This window comes from Staurois parvus, unplaced genomic scaffold (assembly GCF_062004578.1).
Source record: "Staurois parvus isolate SC_StPar_1 unplaced genomic scaffold, SC_StPar_1.0 ptg000438l, whole genome shotgun sequence".
NCBI classification, from domain to species: Eukaryota; Metazoa; Chordata; class Amphibia; order Anura; family Ranidae; genus Staurois; species Staurois parvus.
In genome coordinates, this window is record NW_028318234.1 from 6,827,898 (window position 1) to 6,853,554 (window position 25,657).

Below are 25,657 nucleotides of genomic sequence, written 5' to 3' on the forward strand. Positions count from 1 at the left end.
TACCATCTAAAATTTGCTGAAATTTTATTGAATCCATTTTTCCTTCTACTCATGAGATGTTCCCTGTGCCACTGGCTGCAACACAACCCCAAAGCATGATTGATCCAACCCCATGCTTAACAGTTGGACAGAGGTTCTTTTCATTAAATTCTGTGCCCCTTCTTCTCCAAACGTACCTTTGCTCATTCCGGCCAAAAAGCTCAATTTTAACCTCATCGGTCCACAGAACTTGTTTCCAAAATGCATCAGGCTTGTCTATATGTTCATTTGCAAAGTTCAAACGATGATTTTTCTGGTGAGGACGTAGAAGGGGTTTTCTTTTGATGACTCTTCCATGAAGACCATATTTGTACAAGTATCTCTTTATAGTGGAATAGTGTACCACAACTCCAGTGTCTGCCAGATCTTTCTGGAGGGATCGTGCAGTCAAACGTGGGTTTTGAATTGTTTTTCTCACAATCCTGCGAGCTGTTCTGTCTGATATTTTTCTTGGTCTTCCAGATCTTGCTTTAACTTCCACTGTTCCTGATGACTGCCATTTCTTAATTACATTCCGAGGATACAGAGGATATTGACATCTGAAAACGCTTTGCTATCTTCTTATAGCCTTCTCCAGCTTTGTGAGCGTCAACTATTTTCAGTTTCAGTTTTCTAGACAACTGCTTAGAAGAACCCATGGTGCTGATTGTTGGGGCAAGGTCAGATGAGTCTGGGCATTTAAAACCTTTGAGATTGACATCACCTGGTCTGCCCAGACGATGATTGAGAACAATCCATGACACTGGCATGTCTCTGCTTTGCAAAGGGGGCAGTGCATGCTATAAATTCTGCAGGGTGCCCAAACTTTTGCAGACGCCATTTTTTTGTTTTCTGTTATTTTGAAAGTGTAAATGATGGAAATAAAATCTAACTTTTGTTGACATATTATAAGAATGTATAATCTGTAATTTGATGCCTTTTGGAGATTTTTCCATCTTTCCTTGGCTTCTTTATGCACATTAATACAAATTTTTAGCTGGGGTGCCCAAACTTTCGATCCCCACTGTAGCTATACCTGCAAAAGGGACCTGAAGTTATTTATCAGGACTTAATTTTCTGGCTAGAGTTCCAATTTAAAAAGATATTTCTCACACTCAGGATGGACATAATTAGAATTACAAATCAAAACATGACTTGTCTCGAGTATGGCAATACAACATGTGTGAGTTGCGAGACTTTTTCAGTTTCTAGATTGATTATGTACCAGACATTGTATCTTGCGTATCACACAAATCAACCAATTGTTTCAAAATCAATGTACTGTAATGGTCACCTTTGTTTGAGAGAACACAGCATCTAGCTTAGTGTAGCGTCACCTATAGCATTCCCAGTTCCTCTATTCTAAGCAAGTCTAGCCTACTGGTATGTGGCTGCCCCCAGGAATGCCATGTTCACTGGCCAAGAAGTGCAGGAGGCTGAAGAAAGGAAGAACAAAAAAGAGTTCCTGTTGTTCCAAGAATGCAGCTGTTCACAGGGGCAAGATGTGCAGATGGGTCAGTTCAGGCCACAGGCCAAAGGATCTGTCCAGGCAGCATGCAGAAACTTGGAAAATAAATAGGCCAGGATTAGTACAGGCAGCAGGCAGAGGCAACACTGCACTGGGGTGGTGGTGATCACAAACAATGCTGCTGGCCATACTGGCCTGGTGACAGTGGGATTCGTGTAGCCATGATCAGGAACACTGTTGCTTACTTACACTGGTCTGGTGACACTGGGGACTAGTGTGGCAGCAATCAGAACACTGCTGCGGACTTACACTGGTCTGGTGACATTGGACTGGTGTGGCAATAGAGACACCATTGCTGGCTTACATTGGTCTGGTGACACTCGATTGGTGTGGCAACAGAGATACCATTGCTGGCTTACACTGGTCTGGTGACACTGGGGACTAGTGTGGCAGCAATCAGAACACTGCTGCGGACGACTTACACTGGTCTGGTGACGCTGGAGTGGTGTGACAACAGAGACACCAGTGTTGGCTTACACTAGTGTACTGCATTGCAACTGGTGTGGGGTGATCAGGAACACTGACTGGTGTGGGGTGATCAGGAACACTGACTGGTGAGGCGGTGATCAGGGACACTGCCTGGTGCGGAGGTGATCAGGGACACTGCCTGGTGCGGAGGTGATCAGGGACACTGCCTGGTGCGGAGGTGATCAGGGACACTGCCTGGTGCGCAGGTGATCAGGGACACTGCCTGGTGCGCAGGTGATCAGGGACACTGCCTGGTGCGCAGGTGATCAGGGACACTGCCTGGTGCGCAGGTGATCAGGGACACTGACTGGTGCGCAGGTGATCAGGGACACTGACTGGTGCGCAGGTGATCAGGGACACTGACTGGTGCGCAGGTGATCAGGGACACTGACTGGTGCGCAGGTGATCAGGGACACTGACTGGTGCGCAGGTGACCAGGGACACTGACTGGTGCGCAGGTTACCAGGGACACTGACTGGTGCGCAGGTGACCAGGGACACTGACTGGTGCGCAGGTGATCAGGGACACTGGGACTGGTGTGTCAATGATCAGAGGCACTGGGGGACAGCTGTGAGAAACACTGGAACTGACATGTCAGTGATCAGGGACACTGTGAGTGGGTGGTGATTAGGGATACTGACTGTCAACACTGGTCAGGTGACATCCTCGAAGAAATTTGTGTCTGTGCTTCCCACCCTTCATCTATCTTATCCTGACTCAAAGTAGAGTCTTGCATTGTATCATGGGAGCTGTTACAGGATGAGTAGCCATACACAGGAGTAAAGATGGCCATACACTAATAGATTTTCGAATGAGTATTTTTATGAAAATTCTTAGTACATTTAATGACATGGTGTCATTCGAAAGCACTTCAAAAACCATTTGCATTTAACATTCGATTTTGGAGTGAATTGACTTTCCCAAATGGAAAACCACATTCAATATTAGAAATTCTTTTCTTCAAAAAAACTCTCCACACTGCTACTTTGAATGATAAAAAAACATCAATTTGATCCCACTAGCAATTAGAAAATCAATAAAATGTTCTTAAATCATACATTTTCAGACAACATTCTACTAGTGTGTGGCCACCTTAAGGCTGATGATACATGAGCCAGGAGAGTGGAGGATCGGACCCCTAGACAGAAACAAGAAGTTAACTCTTGCAGTGCAGGCGCAGCCCAACGCAAAGGAGGATTTATTTCCTGGAGTTGGGCTTTGAACTGCAATGGCCCTTTAAAAAACATGTGTTTGCAAAGCTATATGATTTACACAGGTTGTTAAGTTGGGACTGGCAGGGTGTGCAGTATGTAAATCCACATTTATGATGGCAGAGTGGACAGGCAGAACAAGAGCACTTTCTATACTGTGCATTACTACATCCGCATTACTACATCCTCTGTGACCCTGACCAACTCTCTCTTGCCTCGGGCAAAATCCAAAAGACAAAGGATCATTGTCATCTATAAGTTCCTCTAGTTAGTCAAGGGTTATGTTCAATATGTAACATGAATGGGGCAGCCAAATACTATGTAAAGAAAATCTTCAGTCTGCAAGACAAATCACTGAGTCAACGGCTAAGGAGTCATTGCTAGGGTACCAAAGTCAGAAATGCTTGTACAGTTAAACTCTATGCAAATTTTCCAATTGTCAGATGTAATGGAGTTTTCAGAAAGACTGTTAAATGGACTGGAATCTCCTGCCAGTGACAGCTTGCATTCCCCCTCCATGAAAAATAAATACCTCTGTACCCCCCACCCCACCCCCCCCCCCTCGGCGTGCAATGCTTTCTGTAGCAGTCTGAATGGAGAAAGAAATATATTTTTTGCTAAGCTGTATTATGAACGAACAGAGACTGGTGCATGGAGCTGATGATTATTGGTCAGCAGAAGGAGGCCTCGGGATTAGGTGCATCAAAATGAGTTTACAGAGCAGGTTGGCCTGGTGTACTCAAAGACTCCTCTTTTCACTCACTACTGGAATCTAGAGTTTCTTTTAATATATTAACATATTGTTGTTTTTGTATAAATGTCCCCCTATTATTGTCAGTACTAAATCAAGAACATTGGAAAACTATGTTTTAATGTTCCTTTTTAATATGTTTTAAAATGTCATTAAAAATGGTCAGTACATGCTGTATTACATGCTGTTCACTATAGGATTTGTGTATTCTGCAAGAAAAAAAACCTGGATGAGCCTGCTGTTCACTGTCCCTCCTTTCTTATCTGTGTCCCCGCTGCAGCCTGAGATTGTGCAGACTTGGCATTGCCACATTTACTGAGCATGCTCCTGTTTCAGTTCCTTTCTAAGCTGTTCATTTCCTCCTTTCTTTTTTTTTTTTATCTGTGCAGCCCATATGACCATAGAGTCACACATCTGGGCGTATACACTCCAGTGAAATCACAGCCCACTCCCTCCCTCCGCCTCATACCTGCTAAATAGATAAACAAAATGGGGCTGGATATTGCATGTTTACTGATAGAGGCTTCAACCGTTGTATTTCTAAGCACATACAAACAATAGACACAGGTCTGAGGAGTGTGATTGGCAGGACCTCCCTTTAGATAGCCCACACCATACTTTTGCACAAAAATAACAAAGATTTGAGCTAAAATACATATTTTTATGAAACATTTCTTTGATATTAGTTATGTATTTTTTCTTTGTAGGCCGTTTTTCTTTTTGAACCAGCAGCAGAGGACTAGAAGCTCCTCCCACTGATATCTACCTACAGATGAGCTGGGGAAGAGCTGCGTCACATGACAGCTGTATATTGATTATGAAAAAAGGTACTGTGGGAATCAATGGTGGAGAAGGATCTGGGGGTTCTGGTAGATCACAAGCTTAATAATGGCATGCAATGCCAAGCTGCGGTTTCTAAAGCGAGCAAAATCTTCTCTTGTATTAAAAGAGGTATAGACTCCAGAGAGAGAGATATCATATTACCCCGGTACAAATCATTAGTAAGACCTCATCTGGAATATGCAGTTCAGTTTTGGGCACCAATTCACAAAAAGAACATTGGGGAACTGGAGAAAGTGCAGAGAAGGGCAACCAAACTGATAAGAGGCATGGAGGAGATCAGCTATGAGGAAAGATTAGAGGAACTGAATGTATTCTCTCTTGAGAAGAGGAGATTAAGGGGGGATATGATCACCATGTATAAATACATAAGGGGGGATATGATCTCCATGTATAATACATAAGGGGGTATATGATCTCCATGTATAAATACATCAGTGGTTCATATAGTGAACTCGGTGTAGAGCTATTCACCCTGAGGTCATCACAGAGGACAAGGGGGCACTCTTTACATCTGGAGGAAAAGAAATTTAATCTCCAAACACAGAAATGTTTCTTCACAGTGAGAGCTGTGAAAATGTGGAATAGACTCCCTCAAGAGTTGGTTGTGGCCAGCTCAGTGGATTGCCTCAAAAAAGTCCTGGATTCTTTCTTGGATACACAGAATATAACTGGATACTAACATTTATAGGTAAAGTTGATCCAGGGAATATCCGATTGCCTCTCGTGGGATCAGGAAGGAATTTTTTTCCCAGCAGGAGCAAATTGGATCATGCTTTGCTGGGTTTTTTATTGCCTTCCTCTGGATCAACTGTGGGAGTAGGATTAAAACTTTTTTTTTTTTTTCTATGGTTGAACTGGATGGACTTTTGTCTTTTGTCAGCCAGACTAAATATGTAACTATGTAACTACTTAGATTTTGTTAAATTAAAATACATACAGTGCCATCTTCCATGTACAGTACATAAAATGTGTTTTAAGTATCACTTTAAATATTTTTCTGTATCTCCTTAGCGCCTGATGGAAAACTAGAGGAAGATGTCTACTGAAAGGAGAAGAATCAACAAAAGGAACACATCATACTACCTTTAAGTTATGTCCCTGGTATTTTTTTTTTACCTAAACTTTGGCTTTAAACAAATATGGAGACTGTCATTGCCAGTTTCAATCTGTGAATGTCAATTGTCTGACTGTCATATGGACCCTCTTCCAAGGTAATTTTCTAATTTGCATACTTGTTTCAGGATAGTGACTCACTCAGAAAATACTGATTAATGTAAGTAACAGTTGGCTCATATAATGGCCAGGTAACTAGCAGTTTCAGCTGTGTTAGATGTGGTAACCTGCATTTTTCTATTGGGAAAGTGCACCCAATTCACTATAACCTGTTCAGTTTACTTTTTGTATTAGTTCTACTCCATAAATGCCACTGTTTATATGCACCTCACTGGTGATGGCCAACAAGCCTGAAACAGCTTATGCAGTTTATAATAAATGTTTTAAAAGATAATTTCACCTTTGGTAACACGTTACAAAGGGTTAGTATATAGGGTGCAACATGTTACTAAAGAGCATCTGCTTGCACCCCTCTGATTCCCCACTGTGACAGCGAGCAGGGGATCTTCTACCTGCACCAAATTTCTAAATTTAAAATGAATGTTCCTGTGCTGGGCTCCGCCCACACAGCTGTGTCATTCATTCATTCACAGTGATCTGTGAATAAATGAACTACAACTACCGTCTGCCACTGCGGCAGATGGCTTGTAGTTAAATGAACTGCGAGGGTGCTGGTGAGCGCTCTCGTAGTTCATTGACTACTGTTGCCCCTAACTGAGATTTTTCAGGAGGATCCAAAGAATATTATATATATATACGTTTTTTATCTTTAAAAATATATCCATTTATTATTTTTTTTAAAAAGTGAACTTGGCCTTTAAAAATATGGGCTGTATCAGTTCCAGATGCACAGGCATAAAGGAATAATTTGTATTAACAGTGCTAAATGATGCAGCGCTGCTACTTATAACCAACCTTTTATATGAATAATAACTAAATGGATGATAAAATAAATTGATTCCTACATATATAAATGAATCATATCAAAATAATCATCAATACATTATCTGTGAGTTGCAAAAGACTAACATAAAACTTATCAACGTGATTAATATATAACATACCCTATAGGTTCAGTCCATGTAAAGTGCATGTAACCAACACCAACATAATATCGGTGTAAGTGGAGGCAGACATAACCGGAAGTGACGACACACGGAAACGCCATTGTGATCCTTTGATTCTTAAAGCGATGTGTACTATTCTACATGGAAGTGCATTATAAACCCTAATAAATGGCAAAGGAGCCTCACAAAATTAAGGGATACATCATGGTGTATATCTGTGTGTCAGCTGAGCTCATTTGATCTCATTTGCCTGAGATCCAATCTTTCTGGTAAGAAGTGTGTGTATCCTGGTGGCCCATTTTGTGATTTGCACAAGATTATGATTATTTACAATTGATTTGAACATGACTTTTAGAAACTTTATTTCACTTTGGTAGACTTTATTTTTTTTTCTAATTTATGTATATGTGGATTGCTAGATTATTATATTTAAAGAGATAGCTCACCTTTGTTTGAGTAATGGTAGGCAATCTTAAAGAGGTGGAGAGCTATCTGAACGACATGAGAGGGGGAAAAGATCACCGGGCACAGAGTTGCCTCCTCACACCTGATTTAAACCTCTAATTGCCATACTTATTGCAGCATATTCCTCACCACCTGTCAAACACATGGATCGCTTTTCAGAGGAGCAGCAGTGCATTCAGGTGTTTTAGTGCACTTTCAGAAAGTGAACCAAAAGAGCAGGATATAATACACGTCTATGGCTAAGCGCCGCAAACCTACAGGAATCAGTGTGAAAGCAGACCTATACGATTATGCCCAGTGTATTGCTTCACACTGACCTGAAGATTTCCTGATATTGGCACACTCTGGGATAAGAGGTGGAGAGCAGTTGGTATCACTCCACATAGGACAGGAGCCAGCAATACAGATGAGGCATCGGCTTATGCGGCTCCTGCTCCCTACTACAACTTTACAAGCAGTCCCTCTGCATTGCACTCTGTTTGATGCTCTTGGATGGCAGATCAGCAAGCCCAGACCGTGATCTATACGTTACGTGGATTACAATTGCGATCATGATCTACTGGTTGCTGACCCCCGCTGTGGAGGGTCTGGTCATACTGCATTCATGTAATTAATTCAGGATATATATATATATATATATATATATATATATATATATACACACACACACACAATTTATATATACGCCCACCCACACACTCAACGGCCACTTTTTTTTTTTTTAGGTACACCTGTTCAATTGCTTAGTAACACAAATTGCTAATCAGCCAATCACATGGCAGCAACTCAATGCATTTAGGCATCTAGACATGGTGAAGATGACTTGCTTAAGTTCAAGCTGAGCATCAGAATGGGGAAAAAAACAGGGATTTAAGTGACTTTGAATGTGGCATGGTTGTTGGTGCCAGACGGGCTGGTCTGGGTATTTGGAAAAACTGCTGATCTGCTTGAATTTTAACGCACAACCATCTCTAGGGTTTACAGAGAATGGTCCGAAAAAGAGAAAATATCTGGTGAGCAGCAATTGTGTGGATGAAAGTGCCTTGTTGATGTCAGAGAAAAATGTGCATTCAATTTCAGCTGTGACATTCGGATGGTAGGGTCAGAATTTGACGTAAACGACATGAAAGCATGGATCCATCCTTCCTTGTATCAACAGTTCAGGTTGATGGTGGTGGTAAAATGGTGTGGGGGGCAGTTTCTTGGCACTAGCTAGGCATATCTAATAAAGTGGCCGGCAAGAGTGTGTGTCTAATATATATATATATACATACATACATACATACGCCCTTGTGAAGACGTCCAGGAAGTGACGAAATGCACCAGGACACGTGACACGGACGCACTCATGCAGAACCGGAAGTGCGATCGCAGCCATTTTGGAAGTGGGAACATGCGGTTGTTCCCATACTAAAGCATATACTTGAGCTATTTCTGTCATTGGGAGCTGTTTTCTTCAGTTTAAGATGTAAGTTTCTTAATAAAAAAGGTATTTTATTGATTACACCATCATCTCTAATCCCCGATTTATTCTATGAGGAACATGGAGGAGAAACAACAAGATTAATTAGGATCCTGGAGAGTGTTTTTCATCCATTATCTGAGGAGTGCCTGTTAATACTGGCATAGGGTAACTATTCACTGTTACACCAGCTGGAGTGGAACACTTTATTTTACACTAAGTGTTTTTGTGCACAACATAGAAATGGGTTTGATATAGAAAATTCTTTATAGATATGGTTTGAAAGCTTGATCACTTTTTTGCATTGAGCGAAGTGTGTTTTACACCAAATTGGAGTCAATCACTGTTTATTGTTTGCAGTTGAAGTGTTCACAATAGGAGTGGACTCACGTGTGTATTTTGATATATTACTGATTATATATTGATTATAATTTGTAATATATAGAATTTTTTTTTTGTCTTCCTTCTCACGTGTGTATTGCACATGTTATGCAGTTTGCATGATTCACGATTTTTGGCACATTACTTATATATAAAAGGTAATACACTATCCTGAGTTTATATTTTTTGAGGTACACGAGGAAACTGGAAACATCACACGGGATAAAGTAAAGAAATACATGATTTGTTTGGAGGTGAAAAGACTGTATCATATAGAGACAATTTTTTGGATAATTTTTGATTGAGGACATTTATGTTTTTGGACACTTATGCTTGGTTATTAGTTTATTATTTTATTTTGATTTATTTATTTTATTTATTTTGCTGAGAAAAGTTCGTTAGTAGTCACGTTAACTTTCAAGAATGAAAGTCAAAAAAATGCAGCGCTGAAATTAAAATTGTGAAAATACCCATATACAGTGCATATTTCATCAAACTTGTCAGTTCATGGTATAAATATATAAGAAGTCCAATAATCAAAAAGGCTCTAAATTGTAGAATGCACAAAGTAGTGGCAGACTCCTGGCTGTTCCGTGAGGCAATAGTACAATGATGCACTTACCAGAAGTACATACAAACTGAGCGTTGTATGTAAATATTCCACATGGACATCAGGATCTGGTCATCAGAATGGCGTCATCTAGGGCTGCAGCAGACTCCCAGGGATGGTGTCACTCACTCATGGGGGTCATCACAGGCTCACCAGAAAGGTCCAACGCCGTCCAGATTCCATAGACTCCTCCACCTTGGGTGGCTCAGAATAAAACGAGCCAGGGAGGCAAAATAATGCTGATAGTGTGATACTGTTTATTGAAGATTCAAAGTAAAATAGCAAACTGCAAAACACTCACATGTAATACAGCAGAGAAGGCTATACAAACATAGCCTCACAAATCAATGATCCAGATGGGGTATATGTTTGTATAGCCTTCTCTGCTATATTACATGTGAGTGTTTTGCAGTTTGCTATTTTACTTTGAATCTTCAATAAACAGTATCACACTATCAGCATTATTTTGCCTCCCTGGCTCGTTTTATTCTGAGCCACCCAAGGTGGAGGAGTCTATGGAATCTGGACGGCGTTGGACCTTTCTGATGAGCCTGTGACGACCCCCATGAGCGAGTGACACCATCCCTGGGAGTCTACTTCTGGTAAGTGCATCATTGTACTATTGCCTCACGGAACAGCCAGGAGTCTGCCACTACTTTGTGAATTCTACAATTTAGAGCCTTTTTGATTATTGGACTTCTTATATATTTATACCATGAACTGACAAGTTTGATGAAATATGCACTGTATATGGGTATTTTCACAATTTTAATTTCAGCGCTGCATTTTTTTTACTTTTATTTACTACAGAGGTGCTGAGGTATACCTTTCATGCTAGCGGCTTTATATCATTTTACATACCCTTTTCAAGCATACATCTTTATTTGCGCTCGTTCATTTCACTCTATTTTTCAAGAATGAAAGTTGTTGATTTTTCTTTAGGGTGAGGTAGTTGTTGGGATACGTGGTATTCTGCTGTCAGATTGGTTTATACACATATACATACACACACTTTTTTTTTTTTTTTCAAACAAAGGTAAGCCAGGTGGGGGGAGGAGAATGGGGATTTCTCTTTTTTGTCTTGGTAAAGAAGGCTTTGTTGTATTTTAAAAGTCAAACCAAACTAAGTGATAGTCTTTACTTTAAGCAGAGATCAAATGGATTTACCTGGTCCAGCTACCGGAGGCTCAGGTTTATGAGACTTCACTGGATCCAGCCTATCCTTCTCCATCTGTTTCCTCGTACTCCTCTGCCGAGGTTCTCTGAACATTGGAAGAGCGTGTGCTGTTGGAGGAAAGAAGAGAACATATTAGCTGGGCTGGAAACAATCTTTCCATTTTTTTGTATATAGAAGGTTGCAGATGTAGCAGAAAATATATTCCCTGACCTTTTATCCAGAACACGGTGCATCAGAAGTAAAACATATCTTACATGTACCTACTGTAACAAGATCATTTAGCCAAATTAATCTGGATTTCCTGCACAAACAATCGGGTCTACATGTAGAGTTCTTGGCTGTGGAAACATGGATACTTAGGCAGGATTTCCCCAGCATAATTCTACATAGCAGGCCAAAAACTGCACAACATCAGAGTGTCACTGAAGCAAGGAGGAACATGAGAGCCCAGCCAGCTCGGAGTCCAAAGTTTAGGCGGTAATTCCACCCAGCTCTGAAAATGTATCATGATGAATGACCAACAAAAGCAAAATGCAAGCTGCTTTTTATAAACCTATTCTAGAAAGAAATTAATGCATACAGCCAAATTAGTCCACCTGTGGGCATGCCTGTATAGTAGTGAAGTCCTGCAATAGGGGCAATCAGGATGTAATCCAGGACCCCATCCTGACATTTGTCATTGAACATCAGTGGTAGAAATATGAATTTCACCATTAGTAACATAAGCTTGGAACGAGAAACTCAAAGTATATTCTACTTGTGAAAAAATGTTAATTTATTGTCATCATGAGAGTATGCAGACAGCAGGGCCAAATAATAATATTATTTTCAGGATTAACCACTTCCCGACCGGCCGTTGCATATAAACGGCCGGATGGTGGCAGTGCAGAGTCGGGTGGCCGTTTATAAACGGCCTTCTCGCACCCCGCTTGTGCACGCTCCCTGGGAGCGCGCAGCACCGCGATCCGGTGCCCGCTGTGTCCTCTGGACACAGTGAAACACTGATCTTCGGACGGGACCTCTGTAGGAGGTCCCGATCATGTGATCACTGATTGGCCAATCAGTGATCACATGCAAAGTAGTAAGCAAGATGTCACTTGTGACATCATTGCTTACTACGTGTGAAATCTGTGAAGGATCACAGAGGTCACATGGTACAAGGCTATTCACAACAGCCTTGTACCATGTGACAAGCTTTGACCAATCACAGCTCACTCAGTACTTTTCAATGAGTGCAGGAATGCACACAGAGAGAGGAAGAGAAATTATTGCTTTTACATCCTATATGGGTGTAAAAGCAATCAGTGTAAAAAAAAAAAAAAAAATCTTCATCACCCCCCACAAGTAGTACAGTGTCACCATGGTGACACTGTACTGCTAGGGTGACAGTATGTAAAAAAACAAACAAAAAAAAAAACCAATAATATAAAAAAAATAAAATAAAAATGTAAAAAAAAATGTTTAAAAATTATAATTTTTGGTTATAAACTAATTTTTTTTTTTTTTTTTTTTACTAAAAAGATAAACGGAATACATTTTGGCAAAGATTTATGATGAAATATTATTTATTTGCAAAATTTTATTAAAAAAAACACTTGTTCAAAATTTTTGGACATTTTCATTTACATAGCAAAAAAAATAAAAATCCCAGCGGTGAATAAATACCACCAAAATAAAGCTTTATCTGTCTCCAAAAAATGGTAAAAAATTAATTTGGGTACAGTGTTGCATGACTGTGCAATTTTCATTCAAAGTGTGATAGCGCTGAAAGCTGAAAATTGCCCTGGTCAGGAAGGGGGTAAAAGTGTACGGTCTGGAAGTGGTTAAGACTGTTTCGTGGTAACGCCATGAAGTTCAACATAGTAAATTTTTCGGGAGAGAGTATGGAATGGTTAAAACATCTTAGGCTTCTTGCTGTCTTATTGGGGAGAGTTCCTTTCACTTCCTGCCTAAAGCTACACCAAGAAGGGAGAGAAAATCTCTTCAAAGCGAGGGCAAATCCCCTTTTAGGCAACTGTCACATGGACAGGTGTCCCCAGTGGCAGATTTCTCATTTACCTCCAGTTATAACCATAAGGTTTTGGATTACACAACACTTTCTGAACCAGTAACAATAGTCACAAGACACTGTGAATCTCTCCAATGGTGAGACAGGCAGTAATGAAAAAAAATTAAACTTTTAAAATTTTCTTACTCTATCCAAAAATTAAAAAAAAACGAAACAAAAACAAAACAAAAAAAACTTCTGGCTTTAGATACAGTTCAACCTGTTTTTGTAAATCCCAATACCATATTCATGACCATAACATAACAAAATTAAACTAGTGACTTGCCTGATTATTTTCAAAGTCAGAAGAAAAAATATTGTAGATTGCTTTTAGATTGTAAGCTCTAATGAGCAGGGCCCCCAGATTCCTCCTGTATTGAATTGTATTGTGATTGTACTGTCTGCCCCCACGTTGTAAAGCGCTGTGCAAATTGTTGGTGCTATATAAATCCTGTATAATAATAACATGGGAATCCAACTGAACTGATAGCCAGCCAAGACCAACTAAAGGAGTTTGCAGGATGACAGGCTAACTATACCACATGTAACTGCATATTTTGAAGCTTGCAACAGGAATTGCTGTTACTGGCAGAATCTCATGCAAGAAACTTTGCAATAGATCCACAAAAAACGATTTCCTTAAACAAGTGTATACAGTGAGACATAATGCCAACTGAAAACTAGAACTAGACCAACATATAACGGTCATACAGGTCTGATGTCTAGGCTTGCAAGGTAGAATATCCCTCTAAATGAACAATGAAAAGTGTAAAACTGCATGTTTTCAGCAGATAAACTGCGTTCAGAGGGGTATCACAAGATCCTTTACAGCCATGGTCTTCTTAGGTAGGCCGGCAAAGGTGGAAAATTTCCACTCCGCCTCACTCTTTTGCTGGTTACAAATCAACTGACTAACTTGCGTTTCTTTTCTGCATAACATTAACTTGCCCCTAAAAATAGAACTATGGCCTAAAAAACTATTTGCTGCAGCACTTAAACGGATTGTAAATGCTAGATTATTTCTTATTAAAATAATAAACAGGTTTATACATACCTGCTCTGTGCAATGGTTTTGCACAGAGCAGACCCAATTCTCCTCTTCATGGGTCCCTAACTTGGCTCCTCCCTTCTGCTGAGTGCAACCACAGCAGGATGCTTGCTATGGGGGCACTAGTGTATGCTCGCTCCAAAGCCCCGTTATGTGTGTCCATAAGACACACAGAGCATGGCTTGGCCCTGCATCCCTAATCCCTCCTCACTGACAATGATTGACAGCAGCAGGAGTCAATGATGTCTGAGGCATGGAGGAGCTCAGCTATGAGGAAAGATTAGAGGAACTGAATTTATTCTCCCTTGAGAAGAGGAGATTTAGGGGGGATATGATCAACATGTATAATACATAAGAGGGGATATGATCTCCATGTATAAATACATCAGTGGTTCATATAGTGAACTTGGTGTAGCGTTATTGACCCTGAGGTCATCACAGAGGACAAGGGGGCACTCTTTACATCGGGAGGAAAAGAAATGTAATCTCCAAACATGGAAAGGTTTCTTCACAGTGAGAGCTGTGAAAATGTGGAATAGACTCCCTCAAGAGTTGGTTCTGGCCAGCTCAGTGGATTGCTTTAAAAAAAGGCCTGGATTCTTTCCTAGATACACAGAATATAACTGGATACTAACATTTATAGGTAAAGTTGATCCAGGGAATATCCGATTGCATCTCGGGGGATCAGGAAGGAATTTTGTTCCCTGCAGGAGAAAATTGGATCATGCTTTGCTGGGTTTTTTTGGCCTTCCTTTGGTCAACTGTGGGTATAGGATTATAACATTATTTTTTTTTGTTGAACTGGATGGACTTTTGTCTTTTTTCAGCCAGATTAACTATGTAACTGCTGTATCTGAGCCAAGATAAACAGCTGAGAGAGCCTCTGCTCTCGTGCACATCGCTGGATCGAGATCGTTCTTATGTAAGTATAAGGTGGGTGAGCTGCATCCATAGAATGCATAAAGGTAAAAAAAAAACATTCTGCTTTTACAACCATTTTAATGGTAAGCGCATCTTCACTCGCATTATTAATCAGTACCCCTGAAAAGTCTTAACAATTACTTGTTGATCCTACTTCATATAGCTTCCATTGGTGGGGTGACAGTGCTGCTGCACTGCTCCTTAATTCGCAGCAGTGTTGTCACCATCATCCAGACTACGCCTGCTTGCACTACAGTGGGATGAGAAGATGTTGCAGCCTCTGCTGCTGAAACCCTCCAACTGTGGGCTGCAGTGTCTGGGAGGGGGAAACCACATGATGCATAAATGCTTTCGGAGAGGACTAGGGGCTATCCTTCTACACACTGATTATGGCCCATGGAGAGAGCAAATCATTCTCTAATGGGTAATAATGTGAAAAATGCTGAGAGCGAGGCTTGGATTAATTCTCTGAATAAAGACAATAACGTTTTCATTCTTCTACAGGTTACTGGTCAGAGGAAATATGGTGGCCCTCTTGCAGACTGGGTTGGAGAAGCTCCTTCACTTGGGACAGAAATATTTATCACCAATCTCCCTCAAGAAATCTATGAAGATAAATTAATTCCACTTTTTCAGACTCTTGGAATATTGTATGAGGTTTGTCGTATGATGGACAGGTTGTACAAGTTAAAGCAAACAGCTGAAAGACAACATGTGTAATGGACTTGGAGTATTCAGGGTTGGAGGTGCAGGCTGTCTCAGGTGGGCTTTCAGTTAGAGAAGGTAAAGGATTTTTTTTTTTACTTAAAGAGGCTGGTGCTTCATACAGTAACTGGATTTGGGAAATGTTTAGACTGACATGGGCTTTTAGATGCACTTTATTCATCAAAATATCTAGAAAATACACCATATTGCTCCCAGGACCACCACACTGCTCTTGAGCCCTTCCTTGAGGCCCTTGGTCTAAGTAAGATCTGAGGCTTGTTGTTGCCAACTCTGCAAAGAGTGCATCTACTCTGCTGGAGCTGTATCTGAAACCAAGCTGCATGAGTTACAGTCCAATCCCTGCAATTTCCTAGAAAGGCTTTGGTGGTCTCCTCTATGTGTTTTATACCAATCTGAATGTCAACATGTGTTACGATTTTCACAGCCACTGCCAATATACATCTGTCACATACTGCCAAAATGCGGTTTATCGCTGTCTACCTGCCATATTCGATTTCAGAGAAAAACCAACGGTAGAGTACAGTTTGGCTCAGGTTGCAGGCTATGTTGTGACCAAAGAAACAGAGCTAAGTAGGAACCCCGCTGCTAGAGAAACGTAGGAGATGGAGCATAGCAATACTTGCTGGAGCAGCTGGCTAAACTTGTATATTTTAATGCAGCTTTGCTGATTAGAATGCGCTTCATCAGGAAGTTCTGCGTATTTAAAGATTATTCAATTTGAGTTTAATGGATTTGTGCTGCCAGCTAGAACTACTTCAAGTTACTATCACTTCCAAGCAGGTCTGAAGATTGTGCGCACTTCTGGATTGTATTTAAGGTAATGCTCTTTTCGACTTAGAAGATCACGGGCCACATGGTTCTACTTAGATATTGGGAAAGAATGTATTTAATATAGAAAATGGGCAGACGCAGCTCAGTTTACTGCAGTACATGAAGGACAAACAGAGGTCTGGGATTAGGAAGCACAGCTGGGAGTTTTCAATGAAATGTTAAAGAGCGGGCTGCAAGAAGTTCCAACCTCTGGCAAGAAAATTAGGTAGGCTGCCAGTGCTGACCTCCTCCTGAAAATGCTCTTTGCCTGGTTTACATGTCGAATCACTGACTTTAACAGGGTTTTTTTTTGAGTTGCTGTCCTTAGGCAGCAAGTGAAGTCAGTGCTTGTCATCAACATACTTGATCTAGGCCAGCAATGACAGCCAAAGTGCTTCCCTCCCTGTGCCCTGTTTCCAAGATAAATAAACTTTTACTGAACCTATTACAAACCTGTAGCAGTCTCATCTCTTTTATATACTGTTTTGACTGTACCAGGGACCCTTGGGGATAGCCAGACCCCTGGAGATTGACAGAGAGCTGCCTTCAAGAGGTATATGTCAATCTGACTTTACATTCAATTCCCATTGATATAATGTAATTCAGATTGAATACATGAAAATAAGGCCATATAAGCAGAAACACATGCATGGATAACAGTCCTAGCCCACAATGTGGTTGGAAAAGTTTCATATATAATACCTCTGACCAATTGGAGGATTTAAAGCCAGAGAGAGATTACATCTCCCAGCATGGCAACTGTAATATCTGGCAAGGCTTGCAGCTCCTCCAGTTTGTATGAGCCTGGTCTAGAAAAGAGACACTATGTAGGCTATAAAACATATATAGATTGTATAGCGAGCGCTTACTGCAACAAAAAATGATATAAGCTGCTAGAACACCAAAAAGGTAACCAACATAACCTTCCAAAAGAGCGTAGAGATAATAAAGGTGCAGCGCTATATGTAAAAGCAATGTCATACAAATATCAATATAGACACAATTTTGCAATATATATAATAATAATGTGCAAATAGTGATTTAGAGCATATCATTTCATTAATGATTAAAGATCAGTGATCAATCTAGCGTCCCAATCACAAAACAAATGTGTTATGCAAATCCTGCCGGGCCCCTTCTGCCAGTGGGGGTATGTGATCCAAAGGTGAAAAAGAGGTAAGTGAAATACGCACTCACCAGAAGTGCGTTTAAAATACGCATGAAAAGGAGTTTCCCCTCTCCGCAGGTACATCTAGGTCATCTGCATTCTGGTCAGGCTGTGCTCTCTAACTTCCTTTGGTCATCCATCATGGTAAAGCTCCCTGGCTCAATAGGCACTCATACACCTCCGGGGTCCCTCTTTAGAATTGGTACTGCGAAGGGTGGCGCTCATGAAGAGAGCCCAATAAGGAACATCACATAGTGTGATACTGCATAGGTGAACTTTATTTCCAGATTCAAATTCAGGTAAGTAAAACAAAGTAAATGATACTGACCGCTATAGTTCAGGATGGCCACCAGCTGTGGCTAGATGTCCAAATGCTGTACCCCTCTGACGCGCTTCGTGCTAAGCACGTCCTCATAGGGTGCACATCCTCATAGGGTGTAAGCCCTGCACCCTATGGTGCACGTCCTCATAGGGTATAAGCCCTGCACCCTATGAGGGCGTGCTTAGCACGAAACGCGTCAGCGGGCTACATCATTTGGACATCTAGCCACCGCTGGTGGCCATTCTGAACTAAAGCGGTCAGTATCATTTACTTTGTTTTACTTACCTGAATTTGAATCTGGAGATAAAGTTCACCTATGCAGTATCACACTATGTGATGTTCCTTATTGGGCTCTCTTCATGAGCGCCACCCTTCGCAGTACCAATTCTAAAGAGGGACCCCGGAGGTGTATGAGTGCCTATTGAACCAGGGAGCTTTACCATGACGGATGACCAAAGGAAGTTAGAGAGCACAGCCTGACCAGAATGCAGATGACCTAGATGTACCTGCGGAGAGGGGAAACTCCTTTTCATGCGTATTTTAAACGCACTTCTGGTGAGTGCGTATTTCACTTATCTCTTTTTCACCTTTGGATACCACACCGCCACTGGCAGAAGGGGCCCGGCAGGATTTGCATATCACATTTGTTTTGTGATTGGGACGCTAGATTGATCACTGATCTTTAATCATTAATGAAATGATATGCTCTAAATCACTATTTGCACATTATTATATATATTGCAAAATTGTGTCTATATTGATATTTGTATGACATTGCTTTTACTTATAGCGCTGCACCTTTATTATCTCTATAAAACATATACCGTCGCTTATCAAATTATTTTCTCTATCGCAGCATGTAGTCACTGAATTCACATGGGCTTAAGCCTAGGTTGACACTAGTGTTCCTGCATAATCATGTGCAATTCATTGCAGTAGCGCATTTTTTAAAATGTGTTTTCATGCTTTGTTGTTTTCGTTAGGAGGATGACACTGGTCGTTAACAGAAAACCCTGCCAAAAATGCACATACATGCAACCCTGCTTTTCATGAACTTTTCATGCTCTCCCACTGAAGTCTATGGGGCCGAAAACGCACTATGCTTCACCAAAATTCCACCAGATTCACTAAAATACCACTTTTGGGCAGACTGATCCTTTGGGGACCAACAAACAACATTCTCACCAAGCATATCTGGCAAGGAACAAGTGCCAAACACCAGCCTGGGTCCTTATCCGTACTCCCTTTACTTCTGCATTGTTTCATATGACTATATATACTATTGTTTGGTAAGTTATAGCAACCAATCAAAAAACAGATTTCAGCAGCTTCCAGAGAGAAAAACAAAAGCAAATTTCATCATGTTTGTTATAGGGTACTTACCTGTCACGTCTCTATTTTGTTTTTAAATATTAAAACACTAGTCCAAATGAATACATATAGAACACACTGCATATATATATACTCACGGGTGATAATGTAATCTTGGGTAAGAGTCCCAGCTTGACGTGCTTTCCTTTTTGTCTTAACCACACACAATTTTGCTCCCCTGGTTAAAAAACAAACAAACAATAAAACAAATGTTAACAATGTACTAAAACGTAAAAAAATGCAAGAAAAATAATACCCATTTTCAGTAACTGCTTCTGCACAAATAATTATAATGCATTATAACTGTGATAACCTTTTTATTCATAGGCACCTGAAGAGGACATGCGGCCACTATTATTCCTCATGCACATGGGACGATTTGATAACGCTGGTTACGTAAGCTGTGTAAAGTCACGTTAAAAACGTGTTTTTTTCAACTTTTTGTAGCATTTCTGCATTAGCGTCTAGCGGTGTTTTGCCGCAATTAGCTGTGTTTTCCCACGTTTGCAGTTTTTAGCTTTTTTTCACCCAACAATTTTTGTTTTGGGTCAAAAAAAGTCCAAAAACGCAGCATTTTACCACGTTTTCAGCGTTAGAGCGTTTCTACAGCTAAAAAACTCCTCTAGAAACCCACTAGTCCTGGGGTTTTTTTCCAGCCAAAAAATGTTGATTACAGTCTATGTGTGCATGGACACATAGGATAACATGCTGGGGGGTTTACTAGCTGTAGAAAAAACATCAAAAGCCAAAAAGAGCCGCTGTAAAAAACGTCCAGTGTGCATGAGGACTTAGAGGGTAAAAGAAAGTAAGTTTAACCTTAGATTGCAGAAAGGGTTCTTTACTGTTAGAGCTGTTAAAACGTGAAACATCCTTCCTTAGGAAGTAGAACTAGCTAAGAGTACCAACTGTTTAAGAAAAACTTTTAGATGCCTTCCTTAGGAATCAGAATATACAGGGCTATGCAATTGTTAAATGCTAATATTCACATATAGGTTGAACTAGATGGGCTGCTGCTGCTTTCAAACATAAAAACTCTGTAACTATATAAGGATATGACTGTAGTAGTGTGTAGCAATCACCAAGACATTTATGATATTGCATGGTTTAGTTTTAAAGGTTTTTAAGCAATTAAAGATATAGCCCTTACTTTTACTTCATCCTCTATATAGAAGAGTACAGCATGTTGGCAAGTGCACTATATATACAAAAGGTACAGTGCATTTATAAAGCATTTAAACCTCCTACACTTTTTTCAGTTTTATTATGTAGCAGCCTGATGCTAGTTGTTTAAATTGTTTGTCATTTTGGGGTACTGCATGTAGATTTATGAGAAAAAAAAAGTGAAAACAACATTTTAGCAAGGTTTGCAAATTTATGAAGGAAAAACTGAAATATTACAAAATCTCGAACTCAGTCAGAGTGATTATCAGGTTTTTGATCACCTCTCTTACTAAGGCCCTTCTTCCCAGGTTGCTCAGTTTGACCAGCTCTTGGAAGAGTCCTGGTTGTGTCAAATGTCTTCCATTTGAGAATTATGAAGGCCACTGTGCTCTTGGGAACTTTCAGTGCAGCAGAAATTGTTTGCAGACTTCCCCAGATCTTTGCCTTGCAATAAGCCTGTCTCTGAGCTTTGCAGGCACTTCCTTTGACCTCATGGCTTTTGCTCTGATACAGTATGCATTGTCAGCTGTGAGGCCTTATATAGAAAGGTGTGTGCTTTTCCAAATCATGTCCAATTTACCACACGTGGACTCAAATAAAGCTGTAAAAACATCTCAGCAATGATCAAGAGAAATGGGAGGCACCTGAGAAAAATTTCAAGCGTTGTTGTAAAGGGTCTGAATACTTATGCCAATGTGATATTTCAGTTTTTCCTTCTTTATGAATGAATAAAAAGCATTTTTAACATTGTTTCACTTTGTTAATATGGGGCACGGAGTGTAGATTAATGAGAAAAAAAAACAAATTTAAACAACTGTAGTATTAGGCTGCAACATAAGAACACTGAAAAAAGTGAATGGGGTCTAAATACTTTATGAATGCACTGTATGTACTCAGTAACAGTTGAACACCAGTTACAGTATACTCTTGTAAGTAAGTGCTTGAAATGACCAAATTGGTGCTGTCTTAAAGTAGTTCCAAAGTTAAAACTTTTTTATCTTAAAGTGTTACTAAACCTAGGACCCTGCATTTGTTATATCTGATCTCCCACAGTACACGCAACATGGAAATGCAATTATTTTAGTAAATATAAACAGCAGTCTGGTGACTTCTGTCAGTGTCCGGCAGAGCACAAGTTAAAGCTTGTAGGATGAATTTTCATTCACATCTGACTGTCCTATGAGCCTGCATGACCCCTGACCCTAAGTCCAGACAGCGCTGATTGGCCCTGTGCCAATCACATGCACCCTCCTCCCAAAAAAAAAAAACCTCTCTAGCATACACACCAAACAAAGCATGTGCGGACTTTTCATTGCTGCTCCAGATGGATTAGACTCAGTAAACAAAGAGAAGGATCAGGGAAGACAGGATCAAACAGCCTTTTTACACAATGTGAAGGATTAACCCCTTAGGTTCCATGGTGAGTAAACAAGCATGCTTTACTTCATATACAGACTGATTGTACTGTTGTGGGTTTAGTAACACTTCAATGCATTAACTGCTTTACGGTAAAAAATGACTTACCCGAGTCCCTTATCAATCCAGCACTGTGCCCACCTGCTGATCCTCTTTCTCCGCTCCCAAAAACCTTCGCTGAAAGAAGCAGGAGCCATTGGCTCCAGCTGCTGTCAGTCAAATCTTGTGAGCAGAGAGTGTGTGTGTGTGTGTGGGGGGGGGAGTCCAAGCAATGGACACACACAGCCCAGTTTGGGATTTAGTCCACACATATGCCCACATAGCAAGTGCTTGCTGTGATGGCAGACACAGAAGAGGAGAAGGCAAGATTTTTGGCGGGGGACCCCAGAAGAGGAGGTTCAGGGCTGCTCTGTGCAATACCATTGCACAGAGCAGATGAATATAACATGTTTATTATTTTCAGGACAAAAAAATGCCTTTAAAACCACTTTAAAATGTATGTACACCCTATCAATGAACTCCTCCTATTTGCTTTCTTTTAGTGTGTTAAATATACCACTGAAAGTGACCTCAGTGGATCCTGCAAGGAAACTAGTGAGCTGATAACTTCCTCTGAACTACACAACCCCCCCCAATACTCAATGTTATGGAGAAGATGGGGGGGTGAAATGTTAGGTATTCCTAACAAATGACTTGTCCTAGGGTGAAAATGCTGGATCTGTAGTGGCTGTGCAGGCAGTGAGCGTTGTTGCCTAGGATAGGAAGTCAAGGCACCTATAAAAAGTGATCAGAATCCAAATCTAAATGTGTAGTCATAGTGCCTGTCTATTCATACAGTCAAAGATCCTTTACTGAATCTGGGCGCTGCACACAGCTTCCCATAGAGAGCAGAAGACTGTGCAAGGAGCACAGAGCCAGAGCAATGACGCGGAAAGCGGGACATAAACAGGAGCGCTAGAATGACCTGACATGCAAGGGGTGTTTATTACAAGATACAGGTGTACCTCGGTTTACGAATTCACGGCATTCTGTGGGACTTTTTGTATTGCGAAAAATTGGTAAACCGAAACGCGGTTTCCCATAGGAATGCATTGAAAACCAATTAATCTGTTCTGGAGGTCACAAAAAAAAAAAAAAGTAAAAAAAAGTCTTATCTGTTCAAAACTCTTTAGAGTGCACTTTAACCCCTTCATGCCGGCGCCTCCCGGCTCTTTAAGGGTTCCAGAATCTGGGAGGTGGGGCGGGGTTTAGGGTCATGTGACCGCCGTGACACGCCATCACGGCGGTCACATGATCGGTAAAGGTCCTGATCGAAAGAGATCAGGACCTTTCTGTGAGTACTGGACATGTGTGCTGGGAGCGCGCAGGGCGCGCTCTCGGCACATATATCCTTTTTTAATAGAACGCAAATGTGCGGCCGCTCGGCGTCTAGGCCCAGACGCCGGGAGGCCGCATATTTGTGTGCGGCCAGCGTGAAGAGGTTAAAGGCATAAATACTGTACAGGGACATGATTAAAAATGAATTTGTAAATGCACTGAAAACCAATTAATCCATTCCGGAGGTCATATTTGTGTGCGGCCGGTGTGAAGAGGTTAAAGGCATAAATACTGTACAGGGACATGATTAAAAACAAATTTGTAAATGCATTGAAAACCAATTAATCCATTCCGGAGGTCAGAAAAAAGTCAAAAAAAGTCTTATTTGTTGAAAACTCTTTATGAAGTGCACTTTAAAGGCATAAAAGGGACATGATTAAAAAAAAAAATTGCAAATGCATTGAAAACCAATTAACCCATCCTGGAGGTCAGAAAAAAGTAAAAAAAAGTCCTATTTGTTGAAAACTCTTTATAAAGTGCACTTTAAAGGCATAGTACTGAACAGGCACATGATTAAAAAAAATTTATTGAAAACCAATTAATCCGTTTGTATTGTGAAAAAAAATTAGTAAACCGAGCCATTATTTTCAATGGATTTTCATTCGTAAACCGAAAATTACGTTGACCGAGGGGTTCATAAACAGAGGTACGCCTGTATGTAAAATGGTGGCTATAGCAGAGAAAATAAGTTCTACTCCTCTAAAGTAAAGGCACAACTGGTGAGTTGGACTTTTTAACTTCTGAAAAGGCATCATTTTCTTGTACTCCGTAAAGTATTCCCTGATGTACTCAGTTGCTAATATTTGAGATGACGGTGGGTCTCTTTAAGCAAAGTAACGCTCCCTGTCACTGCTAAGATGATGTTTTTGTGTATTTGAGGAAGAGAGCTCTTTAAAGCCACATAATCACACTTGTTTTATTACTGTGTTTAACATACACATAACATCTTTATGCTCCACAGTGCACCATGTAATCATTTAAATTACTATCTGGTATTCCCTATTCTTACATTGTAATATTAGATACTTTATTGTGCAATAAAAACGAGTTTATCCGACAATAATTACAGCATATAAGCATCATAAAGCTGTACGATGTTGGAATATTCATGTGAGCCAAGCCGTTTCTCATCAGTAGGAGAAGGTCGTTAGAAGCAGAGGTATTACTGAGGTTGCTGGCGTACACACAAATTACTGCACTTCCAACCAGAAAATTGAGTTACCCAGGCAGCTGAGCTTAAAAGGAAATAGTTATTGAGTTTGATGGGCCAGATACTAAATACTCCTGTATGTGTTTGTTCAGTTTTTTTTTGTTCCTTCCCTTTTTTTTTTATATTAACCACTTGCCTACCAGACACTTTTACCCCCTTCCTGCCCAGGCCAAATTTTAGCTTTCAGTACTGTTGCACTCTGAATGACAATTGCGCGGTCATGCAACACTGTACCCATATGACATTTTTATCACTTTCTGAGACAAATAGAGCTTTCTTTTGGTGGTATTTAATCACCAATGGGATTTTTCTTAGTTTCTGTTATAAAGTTTTCTAAATAAGTGATTTTATTTTTTCCTTCACTGATGTGCGCTGATGAGGCTAATCTGATGGGCACTGATAGGCTGCACTGATGGACACTGATGAGGCTAATCTGATGGGCACCGATAGGCTGCACTGAAGGACACTGATGAGGCGGCACCGATGAGGCTGCACCGATATGCGGAACTGATAGGCATCACTGATAGCCAGCACGGATGGGCACTGACAGCCAGCACTGAGGAGGCACTAATAGCCAGCACTTATACAAAGCACTGATGGGCACTAACAACGAGCACTGATGGGCACTATTAGCCGCACTGTTGGAGCTACACTGATCACCAGTGCCCTGATGATCAGTGTAGATGTCTCCTCTGAGGAATGCTGCTTACTGGCTCTCCTCTCCTCATGTGCTGTCAGCCTGAGGACTGTCGATAACTGGCAATTCCTTTTTACACTGTGATGAGCTGTGATTGGAAACAGCTGATCACGTGATAAAAGGCCAATCTGGTTGGCCCTTTACCTGGATCCGTGATCAGCTGTGATGATCACAGATCTCGCCAGGTGCGCACCCAGGGGGTGCGGGGGGGGGGGGGGGGTTCTGGGAGGATGTCCATGAACGCCCTCCCAGAACTAGCCGACCGCACTGTAGCCGTCTTTTGTCTGTA

The 25,657-nt window shown here is 40.8% G+C and overlaps 1 protein-coding gene across 2 annotated transcripts in view; it reads right to left on the reverse strand.

Moving 5' to 3' along the window:
- Positions 1-25,657, reverse strand: part of WDR70 (WD repeat domain 70) — a 411,295-nt gene that overhangs the window by 43,982 nt on the left and 341,656 nt on the right. For both annotated transcript variants that reach the window (XM_089687833.1, XM_089687834.1), the window contains exons 15-16: positions 19,606-19,685; positions 11,085-11,201 (exon numbers count right to left, since the gene is read on the reverse strand). In XM_089687833.1, coding sequence (XP_089543959.1) covers positions 11,085-11,201; positions 19,606-19,685 — 197 coding nt within the window. The remainder of the gene's footprint in view (positions 1-11,084; positions 11,202-19,605; positions 19,686-25,657) is intronic.